This window comes from Puma concolor, chromosome E4 (genome assembly GCF_028749965.1).
Source record: "Puma concolor isolate L17-30 chromosome E4, mPumCon1.1.hap2, whole genome shotgun sequence".
Classification (NCBI taxonomy): Eukaryota; Metazoa; Chordata; class Mammalia; order Carnivora; family Felidae; genus Puma; species Puma concolor.
The window spans coordinates 2,042,462-2,057,712 of NC_141683.1; the positions used below are offsets into that span (position 1 = coordinate 2,042,462).

At 47.9% G+C, this 15,251-nt stretch overlaps 1 protein-coding gene across 2 annotated transcripts; it reads right to left on the reverse strand.

The window, feature by feature from the left end:
- Nucleotides 1-619: 619 nt before the first annotated feature.
- CCT3 (chaperonin containing TCP1 subunit 3) lies at nt 620-15,218 on the reverse strand. Of its 2 annotated transcripts, none has more exons than XM_086694245.1 (14): nt 15,061-15,218; nt 13,211-13,272; nt 12,122-12,172; nt 11,972-12,034; nt 11,112-11,208; nt 8,314-8,431; nt 6,587-6,773; nt 5,566-5,715; nt 4,454-4,586; nt 4,205-4,286; nt 3,172-3,352; nt 1,676-1,921; nt 1,258-1,389; nt 620-950 (listed from the first exon to the last, which is right to left on the reverse strand). In XM_086694245.1, the coding sequence occupies exons 1-14, from the start codon at nt 15,089-15,091 to the stop codon at nt 846-848; spliced, it is 1,638 nt and encodes a 545-aa protein (XP_086550371.1). In that variant the 5' UTR covers nt 15,092-15,218; the 3' UTR covers nt 620-845. The 2 variants fall into 2 exon arrangements, with proteins under 2 accessions (XP_086550371.1, XP_086550372.1); XM_086694246.1 differs by lacking the exon at nt 15,061-15,218 and adding an exon at nt 14,681-14,777.
- Between the last annotated feature and the right edge of the window lie 33 nt (nt 15,219-15,251).

The following is a 15,251-nucleotide window of genomic DNA, read 5'->3' on the forward strand; positions in this document are numbered from 1 at the left end:
AGATAAGATAGGAGGGATTCTGAAAAGTTATAGGACACGATAGAAAAAACGCATGTTGTTTTCTAGGACAAGTGCCTGAGCCCTGGCACGTACTGGGTGTTGCTCTACACACAGCCACACGTGGGAACACCCACGGTCTGGACAGGTTCCTCCTGTTCTTGGGGTGGTGAACACAAAGCGGTCCTTCTTCAAGCTTTAACGTATGACCCTCTGGGGCGCCTGGGGGGCTCAGTCATTAAGCGTCCGGCTTCAGCTCAGGTCATGATCTCAGGGTTCGTGAGTCTGAGCCCCGCGTCAGGCTCTGTGCTGACAGCTCGGAGCCTGGAGCCTGGTTCCGATTCCGTGTCTCCCTCGCTCTCTGCCCCTCCCCCGCTCATGCTCTCTCTCTCTCGACAGTAAATAAACATTAAAAAATTTAAAATAAAGTATGAACTCCCAGAGTCTTCCCAACCAGCATCTCTGAGAAGGTCTGAAAAATACCTTCAAGGAGGCACTTACCTCATTCCCATCCCTCCCCTCCCTCCCTCCCTCCCTCCCTCCCCAGGACAGTCTTCTGCCTCCTCCCTCTTTGCCAGGAGGCAGAGATACGACCAAGGTTGAAAAACAAATAACAATCATCTCAAATGACTTAGATTTAATCATCGGAAGCAAACTAAGTGGAAAGCTTACAATAGAGAGGAATTACGTGTCAGCGCCTTTTGCGAACCGAGCTGGGACAGAAAGGGGCCGGGGCCGCCCCTCAACCTGATCCCTCCAAACAAAGACATCCAGTGTCCCTGGCAGTCTGGCTCAGGGAAGAGGGAGCCTCTGCTGGCTCTGTGCGTTGAGGCCGCCTTGCCCACCACTCACTCCTGGCCGCCATCGGGGGCCCCGCCCTGCCGGCTCTGGTCGTCACCCTTCTTCTTGTGCCCGGAGACGATGTCATCAATCCGCAGTAGCAGAACTGCCGTCTAGGAGAAACACCACAGCGCCACAGAGGTCAGCAGAGAGCGGAGGGACACTTGTTTTCTTCTAAAGGCAACACTTAGCTCCTCCTACGTAATTAGCATTTTATCTGAAATCCACCTTTCCAGAGGGGATGCGGCTTACGCTAGGTCACCTTGCTTTCCGCATGGGCGAAGCAGGGGGCGAATTCCTTGATCTCTGGAGAATACTCTGTCTTCCATACTATACCCCTCCCTTCCAGACTGCACCAAGCACCCTGGCTTCTGCTTCTGTGCAAAGAAACGGCGCAGTCTAGGTCTCAGGGCGCCTCACCTCCACTGCCGTCTTGTAGGTCTGCAGCTTGACAGCCAGGGGCTCCCAGATGCCCAGCTCCCTCATGTCCACCAGAGTGCCGGTCTCCCCGTTCACACCCCAGGTCTCACAGCCCTCCTGGGTGTGCTTGGCCTGTGGTCGGAAGGAGCATCACCAGTTAAAGGGGAAACACCAGGAGCGAGTGAGCTGGCAGGGAACATTGCGTAACGAAACAAAACGAAACCACCCGAACACTAAACCCAAGAGACTGAAATGACAAACGGAAATGGCAACGACGGCAAACGAGTCCAACGCCGAGAGAGGACACTTTAAGGGAACGAGCCTGAGCTCAGGAGAAGCCGGTGGACAGACGTGAACCGGCCTCTCGGGCCAGGCAGGCGCCCCTACCCCGTCAGGAGAAAGCAGGGGAGGGACTCACCCGAAGGGAGGTAAGCAGACGAATGGTGCTGGCCCCACAGTTCTGGATGAGGGTACGAGGAATGACCTCTAGGGCCTGGGCCACAGCCCTGTACGGCCACTGCTCCACACCGGTCATGGCCTTGGACTTTTCTGTCAAAGCCTGGGCCACGGCCATCTCAGAGGCCCCGCCCCCGGGGACCAGCTGGGGATCCAGGAGGACATTGCGGCACACCTGCATGGCATCCTGGAGGTTGCGCTCCACTTCCTGTGGAGAGTGAACACACAGCATGTAGAAAGCGCGAGGACTCGGGAATGCGTCGGAGGCACTGGAGGGCTTCCTACTAACAGGCAGGGCAGATAAGAAAGTTCCTCGAAACCCCCGCTGAGGAGGGCAGCCGACCTCTGGTTTGGAAAAACGCATGAATGACAACTGCAAGAGAGCCAAGAAGTGGGCGTGTCTCGGCAATGTTGGGCCACGCCCACTATGCTCACAGCGCCCCGTTCTGCCACCCTAGCTGTGTCCCTGGGAGGCTGCGTGGTGGTGCGGTTACTAGCCGTGTACCTTTGGGTAAGTTACTTAACCTGAGGAACAAAAGCGAGAATTGTCATTTTAACTTAAAAATTAAGGAGGAGCGCCCGGGTGGTTCAGTCAGTGAAGCGTCCGACTTCGGCTTAGGTCATTATTTCCCAGTTCCTGAGTTCGAGCCCCGCGTCGGGCTCTGTGCTGACAGCTCGGAGCCTGGAGCTTGCTTCCAATTCAGTGTCTCCCTCTCTCTGCCCCTCCCCCACCCCCATGCTCTGTCTCTCTCTCAAAAATAAATAAGCATTAAAAAAATCTTTTACAGGGTGGGCGCCTGGGTGGCTCAGTCGGTTAAGCATCTGACTTCGGCTCGGGTCATGATCTTGCAGTTTGTGAGCTCAAGCCCCGCGTCAGGGTCTGCGCTGACGGCTCGGGGACTGAAGGCTTCTTCGGATTCTGAGTCTCCCTCTCTCTCTGCCCCTCCTCTGCTCATGCTCTTTGTCTCTCTCTCTCTCAAAAATAAATAAACAAAAAAAACCCCTGAAAAACAATCTTTTATAAACAAGGAAGCAGTGGTTGCTGGGGGCTGGAGAAATGATGAGTCATTGTTGAATGGATGTAATGTCGCAGTTTTGCAAAACGACAAAGTTCTGAAGATCTATTGCCGAAGAATGTGAATGTATACTGAACTATACACCTAAAAATGGTTAAGATAATTTTTATTACTCTTTACAGACTTTTAATTTAATTAATTAACTAATTTTACAAATGATCTGTACACCCAAAGTGGGGCTTGAACTCATGAACCCAAGGTCAAGAGTCACACACTCTACCAACTAAGCCAGCCAGGTGCCCCCAAAATTGCTTTAATTTTTAAAAAAAGTTAAAGTTTTGGCCACGTGTCAAAAACTAAATAGCTATGAAAGGGTAACAGGAAAATTTCAGGCCTTCTAGGAATCTCTCAAGAAACGGAATGACCTCGAAGGCGGACTCACCGAGAGAATCTCTTTGCTGGCCCCACGGAGGAGAATAGTACAGGCCTTGGGGTCTTTGCACTCAGTGATGAATGTAAAATACTCATCTCCAATTTTCTTGATTTCCAACACGCCTGCTCCTGTCCCAACATCTTCTTCTCTCAGCTCCTCTGGCCGGCTGACTATCCGGGCCCCGCAGGCTCTAGTGATTAGATGGGAAGGGGAGGGGATTTCAGGTACTTTTACTCATCTTCCTAGTCCCTAGGGTCTGTGGCTGGGGAGAGGGCCCAACACGGATTGCTGGAAACGCTGCTACATAACTAGAGAGGTCTTGGCTGCCTAGCAAGTTGGTTTTCGAACGTATGTAGGCAAAGTTTCCTTCAACTAACGAGGCTTTACAAATAAAAGCGTATGTACCTAAGACAACTGTTATAACCAGACGCAGTTTAATTTAAGTATATTTAAGTTTAATTTAAGTAATAAAATTTAGACAAGTGAGTTCTCAGTATACCTAACATGTACCCACTCCTGGGCACGTCGTCAACTATGTGTGCCCAGAGCCATTTCAGAGTTAGCAGAATTATAAAACTTGATTTGGATTGGGTAGGTGATATTAGGGTAGACCTCTCTCTTTAAAATATAAATTAAGAATGAATGATATGTGAGCACAGACACCAGTGCAAAAGTAGGAACCACAATCTTAAGTTGCATTAACAGCAGCTGAAGATCCCCTCAAGGAAACTGATGTTTCTGCTGTATTCTGAGCTAGTTTAGACAGACAGTCACGGACCCCAAGGTAGAGACCACAGGTGTCTAAGCATAAGCTGTTCCCTACTGGTTAGCAGCAGTATAAGAAAGATTCCTGCAGTAGATAATTGCCAGACTAGAGAATTTCTCAGGGACCACACAGTAAAACCCAGGTTGGTTCCATCTGTAACTGACACGGCTGACCATATCCGGCGCTAAACTTTCTCAGAGATAGCAACGACATCATAAAGCTACACAAGGCGAACCCACGGGAAGGAAGAATCTTATTTTTACGTGGCCTACTCACCTAGCAATGCGATTGTTGTCTGTCTTCCGAACCCTGCGGATTGCCGTGATGTTGGCCCGCATGAGGTAGTGCTGAGCTAAATCTGTAAACCCAAGAGCAGAGGGGTCAAGAGGGAGGCCAGAACTCCTGGGCTCCGACCCGGCTGCATCCTCAATGCACACTAACTACCACATTCACCCTGCCGTCTCTGCCAACCTGTCCACCCTCTTCTACCTCAATAAGAGGTTGGAAAAATGAACAGAGTCCTACCCGAGATGCCCTTTTCTGTGATGACCACATCGGGCTTCAGATGGATGATGTCCTCACACAGCTGCTGGATGTACTCTTCTTCCATTTGGAGGATCCGGGTGAAGTCTTCCTCTCGTGTGATCTCAATGTCCGTCTGCGTGGTGAAGAAAAGTCACGGACTTAAAATCTCAGACGTGCCCAGTACCAGGCCCCTCTACCGACTCCTCTCATGCACCCCAGAAGTGAGTCAGAGTCCTGCTGAAGCCAGGAGCCCACGCCTCTGTAAGCTAGTTTAGCTCAAGAACTCCAGCTGAACTCCTTCATTGACGTACTCCTCAACTAGGATTCAAAGTCAAAGGCCATCAGTGGAGATTTTGGCCTAAGGTCTCTGACCACTCAGTACGACATTACATCTACCCTGCATGGTAACTCTGGGTCTTAATTCTTCCCACCAATAAACTAAATCTTCTTCCCAATTCTCGTGTTAACAAGCTCCAATCACTTTTATTCTATCCGAGGGTGATAGAGCCTTGTGACCCTCCTGCCCTCCGGAAATTCTTCTTTAGCGTTTCCCAGCTACATTAATTCCCACTCTATATTCCACTCAGGCACTGGGAAAGGTGGTGTGGTAGTGTGGAAATGAAGCCAACAGAGCTGGGTTCAAATACTGACTTGGTCGATACCAGTTGTATTCCCCAAACAATTACCCAAACTTCTCTGAGCTTTAGATCCCTCATCTGTAAAACTGGGGTCAATATTAACTATGTCCAAGAGTTCTTATAAAAGGGGTGCCTGGATGGCTCAATGGGCTAAGCATCCGACTCTTGGTTTCAGCTCAGGTCATATCTCAGGGTTGTGAGACGGAGCCCTGTCAGGCTCTGTGCTGGGAATGGAACCTGCTTAAGATTCTCTCTCTTTCTGTCCCTCTGCTCCTCCCCCTGCTCACACGGACGCACTCTCATTCTCTCAAAACCAACAACAACAACAAAAAGTTCTTGTAAAATCAGAGATCACGCATAAAGGTCAGTAACTGACAGAGTCTACAATGTAACAGACATATCTTTTATTTCCCTTATCCCTATCAGCAGTCAGATTCTTACACCGACTTTAAGGAAAAAGACCAGGAACCTTACCTGGCTTTCTCCTTTCTTGTATTCCAGAGAGGAATCCAGCAGCACAATGCGAGGGTTCTTGATATAACGCCGCATTCGTGGATGGGTCACATCTTTGTTAATCATGACTCCCCGTAAGACACACGAGTCTTCAATGATGCCCCCAGGTATCTGAGCAAAAAAGATCCACTTCCATCCATGACCAGGAGGAGACAATTTCTCAACTCCCTTCCCATTTATCTTCCCCAAATGACCACTATTCTAGGTTTCCAACATCGCTTTCTTCCTTGAACCTCAACGACAAATATGGTTGCAATCACATTTTTTCCCCTCTAGGAAGCATACCAATCTCGGACCATGACAGCCACTCTCAAGATCAGCTGAGACTCAAAAGAAGTTCAGTGACTGACAAAGATTTAAAGGGCTTCAGGTCTCTCCTACTTCCTGAAAGAGATTCCCACAGAATTTCCAGGCTTGGGGCTCCATCTACAGGCCACACTATTAATGCTACTTTTGGACCTTAAAGGAGTAGAGAAGGCTTTCTGAAGCTTAGACAGTGCAGAGCCTTTGTGTCCCGTCCCCACCAAGTGTCGGACATATGTAAAGGCACAAACAAGGAGACACCGCTAAGCGCTTCTCTAGTCCCTGGAAACCTCGTTCAGAGCAGCGCTGAAGGGAACAGACCCATTTTGGGAATACCTCCCCGGGACTCTCGAGTTTCTGTTTTCAAGGCAGCAAATAAGTGTTGTTCTAACTACAATGACATCTCGTGCCAATTTAAACACATTTCCTCCACAAGTGGGAAGGCTCCTACTAGGGAATAACTTGTCTTCTAAATACACATCGAAGGGCGCCCGGGAGGCTCAGTTACGCCTCCAACTTTGGCTCAGGTCACGACCTCATGGTCTGTTGAGTCTGGGCCCCACAACTGTCCCTCTGCCGTCAGCGCAGGGCCTGCTCAGATCCTGTCTCGCCCTCTCTCTGTCCCTCCCCTACTCGCTCTAAAATAACATTAAAAAAAACACACATCGAAAGAGTTTACCTTTTCTACCCTTGCGTATTTCTTGATGTCTATCTCCTTGCGACCATTCTCCTCAAACTGCACAGTTTTGACAGCATCCAGGGCAATGGTGCAAGCCAGAGAGGACCATCGACTGATTGCTTTGGTAGTAATAGAACTGTTGATGATGTTCAGCATCATATCTCGGTTATTGGTGTCAACGGGGGTACTGGAGAAAAGAAAACAGGTGCTATGCTCAGCAGAGACCTTGGATATTTAAGGAAGTGCCTGATCTACAGCTCGGGGACCATAGTGGGCCACGAGTCAGAACCGTCCATCCCTCTGCCTTTCAGCAAGATCGTAACTAACCCATCCCTGGAAGCTGTCTCAAATCCCTGTGTCATGGGTTCCCACAGCTGACCACCCTGCAGAGTATACAGAAAATAATTTGTCCTTTACCTTCTGCTTCAACCAAATATACTCAACTTGTCTAACTTGGGTCAAGACACATTTGGTCTTTGAAGCCTTATCCCACAACCAGCAAATTCTGAGAGCTCATCTGACACTCACCGTCGGTCGTTACTATCCACCTGAACATCTGCATTCTATTCTATCCAGCATCTTACTTCATGCTGTGCCATAGTGCCGTGTTCGTGTGTTTAGTTTTCCCTCACCAGATCGTAAATTTGTACAGAAGTCTACTTAGAACCCTAAAATGAAGCTGTAAGAGGCCTTGGATGCCATCCTGCCCAAGTTTTCACACACTGCAATCGTTGCACAGTTGCATTATGGGTTTTAGAGGAGAAGCAAGTGCTCCCCAAGTATTATCTAAGGGAGTTAGACCATTACTGCTTGATGAGAAAGAAAACTTTTCTAGCAATTCAGCTCCACAAACTCAATACACCCTTTGGTTATCTCTACGTTCTTACACAGCTTCTTTCGTAAAAACAATTCAAGGCAAACACGGCATTCCCTCGGACTGCCACACACGTTGCCATACGCTGCTTTTTCATCCTCACGACAGGCAGTACGGCACAAAGCTCACCGAATTACTTGATCCCTACGTACCCAACGACCCAACCACAGGAGAGTCGATCACAGCTTTTCCTCTTTAAACAAAAATTTTTCGTGGAAGACATTTTGCATTCTGCACGGTCATGACCTAACATCCTCTGACATTAGAAGGCCTGCGTTTCTATACCGCATTCGTGACCCTGTCAGCGCTCTGCACGCACAGCAAGTGCCTGGATTCCCACACGGGGTTCTAACAGCATTTCCAGTCCCACTCCTTGTGATCTGAACGGAAAACTGCTGGCTGCCACCAGGGCAGCACTTGATCAGATCGGACTGCGATCTCTAGTTATGGTATTAGTTATAATCATACTTGATGGTGGGACATTTTTACATTCGGTCCTGAATAATTACACTCATCTAACTCTTCAGTTTATTCCCCACACCAGCAGCTAAAATTCTGGAAGGGTAGGTTTTGCTACACATTTTCCGTGGCATTGCCTAACATGGAAATAAGCAAACGGCGTGGAGCCACAAGATACCCTGAAGCACTGAACTAGCTCCTTCTGTCTGCCCTGTATCCTCTGTCATTTTCTAAAACATTTACTTCCCTTATCCTCTCTTCGTTTTGCTCTCCTCTGTGTCTCCCTCACAAACCAACCACCGTGGGACGTGCCTGGCCTGCCTTCGTCACCTCAGAAGAGATGGCTCTTCCAGGCCTCCCACGTCTGATGGTCCACTGCTGGTGTCCTCAGTACCTGATTTTCTTGAGGGTGCTGATCATGTCGTCCAGGGCCTTGCGGTAAGCGCTGATCACCACCGTCGGGTGCATCTGCTGCTCCAGGAAGTGCTCGGCCACAGACAGCATCTCCCCCGCTGAAAAAGACATAGATGCCGTGAGGTTACTTACAAATACCTAGACTTCAAGGCAACTTCGTCAAGCATCTAAAAATACCTTTTTTCCTAAATAGACTCTCCCAAAAGCCATGCCATTTGGCTGTTGATAACCATGCCGAACTTTACACTTTCTACAAGGCGATTCATAAAGAAAAGTACCCTTGCCAGACACATTTCAAATGATCGAAGATTGAAGCTGTTTTATTCTCTTGATCTAATATTTGTCACCAGTTTTCTAAACAAAAGGAAACACTTGTGTTTCAAACTCTCTAAACAAGGAAAAATGTATAAAGGAAAACAGACTTGTTTACCATCATCCAAACACCTAGGATACAGTCCAACTGCTAGTACTAAAAACAAAAACACAGGTTTCCTCATACCTAGAAACACAGCCATAAAACTGTACAAAATTTATCCTCTAGATGAGAGATTATTTGTGGAATGTCCCCCTACTTAAAAATTTGTCTTTCTGGGCCCCCTGGGTGGCTCAGTCAGTTAAGCGTCCGACTTCAGCTCAGGTCACGATCTCGCGGTCCGTGAGTTCGAGCCCCGCGTCGGGCTCTGGGCTGATGGCTCAGAACCTGGAGCCTGCTTCCGATTCTGTGTCTCCCTCTCTCTCTGCCCCTTCCCCGTTCATGCTCTGTCTCTGTCTCAAAAATAAACGTTTAAAAAAGAAAAAATTAAAAAAAAAAATTTGTCTTTCCTTTTTCGTACACAAATTAATACATACCTAACCTGCCTAATCTCACCAGGAGATTCAACTAAGATTATTAGGTAGAAAATCTGGCCTGATATCTAGTGCTCCTCAACAACCCAAAGAATCCCAGAATCCCACCACGTCTGTCCTCCCTCTTTCATCCTCCAAGTTTTTCTTCAAAGCACAGAACCAGCCACATGTACTTTTCAATCCTCAGAAGAATTGGGTCTGAAGCGCTTAGCTGGTGATGACTCAAGTCCATCTCCATCAACACATTCCAAAACTAATTCAAAGTGTCACTTTTTAAAAAGTTCCCATAATAATTTTGTTGTATGGACTCCATCTTTAGGCGTGTGGGCCAACAGTATAAACTGGCACCCTTAACATAGCCCTCATTTCCTGACAATGTGTTGCTGCAATCAGATTTTACACAACAAACGCCTGTATTATAAAATTTCTTGAAGTTTGTTTGGTGAGAGAGAGAGAAAGGGGCAGAGAGAGAGGGAGAAAAGAGAATTCCAAGCTGTCAGCACAGAGCCCAACTGGGAGCCCATGCCCAAATGCATGAACCTTGAGATCATGATCTGAGCCACAATCAAGAGTTGGATGCTTGAACTGACTGAGCCACCCAGGGAGCCCCGAACGCCTCTATCAGAAACTTCTACCATCAATATAAAGTGTTCACGGCAAACAAAGGCAGCATATCAAGTTTTCAGAAGTGATCTTTTACAATCCTATAGAAAGTTGAAGATTGACCATTACCAACTTGTATGGTCAAGACGTGTTGTCAAAGTTCTGCATCTGTCAACCTAACCACTGGCTACAATGTTACCCGCAAGCTGCAAATCAGCACTCACTTGGGGCACTTTCCTGGTCACTCACACACAGGTGCACAGGTGAAAAATTTTTGTCACCTGACTCATTAATTTTCAGATTGAGGTCAACCAAGGCAACGCTATGCCTTGTTTCAGCTCTCATACTTTATGTGGTATATTTAATTTCACATTTTTACACCTTTTGTTGGTGACTTCACTGTTTAAAATGACCCCTAGGTATGGCACTGAAGTATAGCGTAGTTTTCCTAAGCGCAGGAAGGCTGTCATGGGCCTTACAGAGAAAACACATTAGACAAGCTCCATTCTGGCCGGAGTTAATAATGCTATTTGCTGTGAATTCAACGGTAAGGAATCAGCAACACGTACCACATAAGGTGTCTTTAAAACAAACAGAAAGGAGGCACCTGGACAGCTCAGCTGATTGTGCATGCAAGTGCTGATCTCGGGGTCGTGAATTCCAGCCCCATGCTGGGGGTGGAGATTACTTGAAAAATAAATGAATAAAACAGGGGCTCCTGGGTGGCTCAGTCGATTAAGCATCTGACTGGCTCAAGTCACGATCTCATGGCTGTGGGTTTGAGTCCCACATGGGGCTCTGTGCTGATAGCTCAGAGCCCGGAGCCTGCTTCGGATCCTGTGTCTCCCTCTCTCTGCCCCTTCACTGCTTGTGCTGTCTCCCTCTCCCAAAAGTAAATAACGTTAAAAAACATATATATCAAAAAAAGACAAATAACACAAAAAACCTCATATAACAAGATATATTTATTTATCAATTGAAGAGTATCTGAACAGAGGCTCACAGCAGCCTAACCTGTGTTTCCCCCAGGAGTAATGGCATTTGCTAATTCAGTGTCTGTGGTGACTTTATAGAATACAACCTACCGTGAATGACAAGAACCTGCTCTGTATCTTGTTCAAGCAGATTTTTACAGTTCATCCTATACTATGATGAATGTTTTACACTCAATTGGAGAAAACACATAGAAAATTAGCAACAAATTATTTAAATATTTATAACCAGTGGATTGGTACCAGTTTCCTTAAAATAGGACACAAATACTATTCTGGGAAAAAATCTTCATGTTTCACTCCAACTTTCCTTATGAACCTTCTGTTCTCCTCTTACCAAGAATAATCACTGATGTGGTCCCATCTCCAACCTCTTCATCCTGTGTCCGGCTGATTTCAATCATGGATTTGGCTGCTGGATGCTGGACTTGAATCTTAAAATAAAAATGTAGGTTACCACAGAATCAACACGACTCAAAGACCTCTTAACCCACTGTGCTTGGTCCTCTCGGGCTTCTTACTCCCATACCTCCTCCCTTATCCTTTATCTACTATAGCTTGAAAGATTAAAAGTGGCCCCCAAAATATCTAAGTAAATCCTCTTCCCAAGTCCCTTTCTTTTTGGGGAAAAACGCATTTGCCAGCTTGGCTATTAAAGTTTCTTGAAGACACGGAGTGGTATTCTTTCAGCTTATTTACCGGGAGCACCACTGTTGTGGCTGGATTGTTTTCCAAAAGGATGTGTTGGTCCTACCCTCCAAAACTGTGAACGTAAATGTTTTTGAAACTGGGTCTTTGCAAATATAATCAAGTTAAGATTAGATCATACAGGATATGAAAATAGGTCCTATATCCGACCACCAGTGTCCTTATAACAAGAGACACAGAGGACAATGGCATTTAACAACTGAGGAGACAAGAGTCTAGCGAGCCAAGGAATGTCAGGGGTTGTGGTCAACCACCAGATGCCAGGAGCAGCAAAGATTCTTCCCAAGAGCCTTCAGAAGGAGTAGGGCCCCGATGACAAGTTGATTTTGGACTTCTCGTCTCCAGTTTACGAGAGAACAAATTTCTGTTCTTTACAGACACCCGCTTTGTGGTAACTTGTTATACCAGCCTTAAGAAACTAATCATCGTGTATATATGACTTACGGGCCCCCTTATAAAATTATCAGAAAGCAAAACGAAAAGTCAAACCTCTCGAAGGATGGCATTGCCATCATTGGTCATCACAATGCCTCCCATTGGGTCCAAAAGCATCTAGGAGAAAAGCAAAAGTTTTACCTAATTGTTCCAGATTACGGAAAAGGAAAATCTGTAGTCACAAAGTTTCAATGAGAGGCCTACCTTCATCATGGATTTGGGTCCCAGACATGTTCGGATGATATCTGCAATGGTCTGTCGAAAGGAAAACATAAAACATGCAACCACCAGTCAGGAGATGGTGCAAACACATGTGTGAGAAGGGACACGAGGAACCTGCAGAGCCAGTGTTTAACCCTCTAAAGCCAGGCTGATAACCACATTAGACACAGGGCACCGTGTGGCTCCATTCTGCTGTCTCTCCCCTTAAGGAATGACTTCAGCGTGGTGTATACAGAAATAATTTTTCCCAGGAAAAGAGGGGGACGTGCCTTCCAGAGTTTCAGTTTCTCAGTAGCTCAGGTAACTGGAAGTCTACCCGTGAGTACTTCTTTCCACGATGTTGGCCTCCACGCCACTGACTCAGGTCTACAGCTGTTGCGTTCCTTCATCCCAAGATATTTACTGACTACCTAACCAGGCTCTACAGCGGGCACTAGGAATACAAATGGGAACACGGTCCTTCCCCTCAAGTAACTCAGTCTAGCATGCGAGACAAACACAAAAAGACTCTAAAACTTATACACGGTAACAGAATTATGCACAAGTGAATATGGGAAGACTGTTAGGTCTGCCTCATTGAGGAAGGGCTTCCTTCCACCTACCACCATCAGAGACATGTACTGAAAGAAAGGGAAGTCAACATTTCCTCTGCCTATTTGCGAATAGATACAGAAATCCTAAGGAAGGCAGCTAGAGACAAAATAATACTCTAAACTACTTAAAAGATAAGCTACTTTAGGGGTGCCTGGCTGGCTCAGTCAGAAGAGCATGAGACTCTTGATCTCGGGGTCATGAGTTTGAGCCCCACATTGGGTGTGGAGATTTTTTTTTTTCTTTAAATTTGTAACATTTATTTATTTTTGAGAGACAGCATGAGCAGCAGAGGGGCAGAGAAAGAGGGAGACACAGAATCTGAAGCAGGTTCCAGGCTCTGAGCTGTTAGCACAGAGCCTGACTCGGGGCGTGAACTCACGAACCTCGAGATCATGACCTGAGCTGAAGTTGTCCGCTTAACCAACTAAGCCACCCAGGCGCCCCTGGGTGTAGAGATTTTAAATAAAGATATCCTACCTTGGCGGCATTGATGTTTCCAGATTGAACTTTTCTTCCAGATTCACGCTTTGTGTTCTGGCCTAGAATAGAGAAAATAAAATGCAATAGACCAGGAGTGGCCCGTCGTATAGATACTATCTATCCCCTGACCTTTGAAAGTAAACCACACACACACACACACACACACACACACACACACACCTCACAGAGGTAACATACCTTCAAACCTCATCAAATTGTACACTCCAAATATGTGTAGCTTATTATATACCAATATGCCTTAAAAAACTGTTAACACAAAAAAGTACATGTACTTTCAGCTATTTCTTTACGTCAACTTGATACACATACGACCCATGACGATCCCTGGTCATCACTTTCCCACTAATCAAACATTCACCTATTTACAGCAAGGACCCATAACCTGAGATCCATGAATGGGCCTCGGTGGAACGGTGAACTCGCAGAGATTATACGAGAAAATGGGAGATACTGCAGTTCTGTCTGGAAAGAGGATCTACAGATGCTCAGAGGGCTGGTGACCCTCAAAAAAAAATATCCCAGGAGGGAGTCTGGGCTCCTATTTTCCTACTCAGACAGGGGGAATCACAGGAGGCAGTCCCAGCGGAATTACTGCCAGCGCCCCCACAGCGTGCCGTGCAGTGAGAATATCCTCTCGGAGGGTCTCCGTTCTCCAGATACGGTCACTCCATGCTTGGACATCATAACAATGCTCAGTCAGAGCCGACCACGTATTTTAACACGCGGCCTAATGGGTTACATCCAACCAGTGCCAGGGATTAATGCAGACCTAAAAAGGGTTTCGCAGTGCACAGCTCACCCCTGGGGGCCTCTCGGTGAGACCAGCCAGTGGCTATAACCAAACCGACACGAGGCTTATTCCGCTCCTCTCTCTGAATCACACACTCCGTACAATTTAAATCGGCAAACTTTTCAATGCAGTCCCACCAAGTCTACACTCACAACCCTCGGAATTTAGATTCCTGTGTCGGGCAGTGGTTAACTCAAATCCTGCACCGGCTGTTCTGACACACTCATCAGAAGGAACGGCGCCTTTTCTCCCTTAAGTGTTTTTTTTTTTTTTTTTTTTTTGGTAATAGTTATTTCCCAGGTATGAAGAAAATGGATCAAATCGCTTTACTGCATTTCGTATACAGAAAATGGTAAGGGAGGGAGAAAGGCGCCCAGGGCGGGCTCGCACATGGGGTCCAGAAGTTAAAACGGAAACAAGCCAAGGGAGGACAAGGGAGGTGGTACTCCTTAGCCAGAAACCAGGGGCAACTCCGTGGGAAACACCACCACGCGGGGGACACGGAGGGGCTCGCTGCATCTAAGCCAGGCCAGCGAGGGAACGGGGCTGCTTCACCAACCGGGGTCGCTCAAGGGAAATCCTGGAGGGCTGCTTCTGAAAAGCGACCAAGGACCACCCCACTGGCTGTCCGCCAGGCCCCCGTCTCAGCAGCTTACCTACTTGGGCCACTGAACCCTCCCAATCCTCCGGGGAACACTGTCAACCCCGGTACTAAAGACGGAAGCGCCACGATCCACCCCGTCGGCCGAGGACACACCGCTCCGCGACCGGCCAAACGGAAAAACTGCTCCTCCGCACCCTGAAGCCACGCGAGGAGGGGGCAGGGCGGCGCCGCGTCCCAGCACACCAGGGGCTCGGCCGGGGGCCAGGGAAGGGCTCAGGCGCACAGAGAAAAGAGGCAGAAGGGGCTTTCGAAAGGGACGAGGGCTGGAAGCCTCCGCGGCCGACCAGGACGGGGCTGGGCTGGGGCAACACGGCCAAGTGTGGAGGGAAGGGGCGAAAAGGGGGCCCCTGCCTCGGCTTCCCCCCAACTCACTGAGCACGAGCACCGGACGATGGCCCATCATGGCGGCGCGATGCGGAGCCGGGCACCCACAGCTGCGGGAACCGGCAGAACCTTCTGGAGAGAGAGAACCAGAGAGAAGCCCAGCAAACGCTGCCTCCTCAGGGCTTACACCTCAACCCGCTACCCTCCGGGTCGCCGCCAATCACCGCACCCAGCTCAGT

What these genes read in the sequence shown, in the direction of transcription:
- CCT3 (XM_086694245.1), bottom strand. Translation starts at nt 15,091, where the DNA reads ATGATGGGCCATCGTCCGGTGCTCGTGCTCA. An exon ending in GAAACATCAATGCCGCCAAG is followed by an intron (nt 12,173 to 13,210) that starts GTAGGATATCTT and finishes TCCTTTCGACAG; the next exon opens with ACCATTGCAGATATCATCCG. An exon ending in CCAGCAAAGAGATTCTCTCG is followed by an intron (nt 1,922 to 3,171) that starts GTGAGTCCGCCT and finishes CACTCTCCACAG; the next exon opens with GAAGTGGAGCGCAACCTCCA.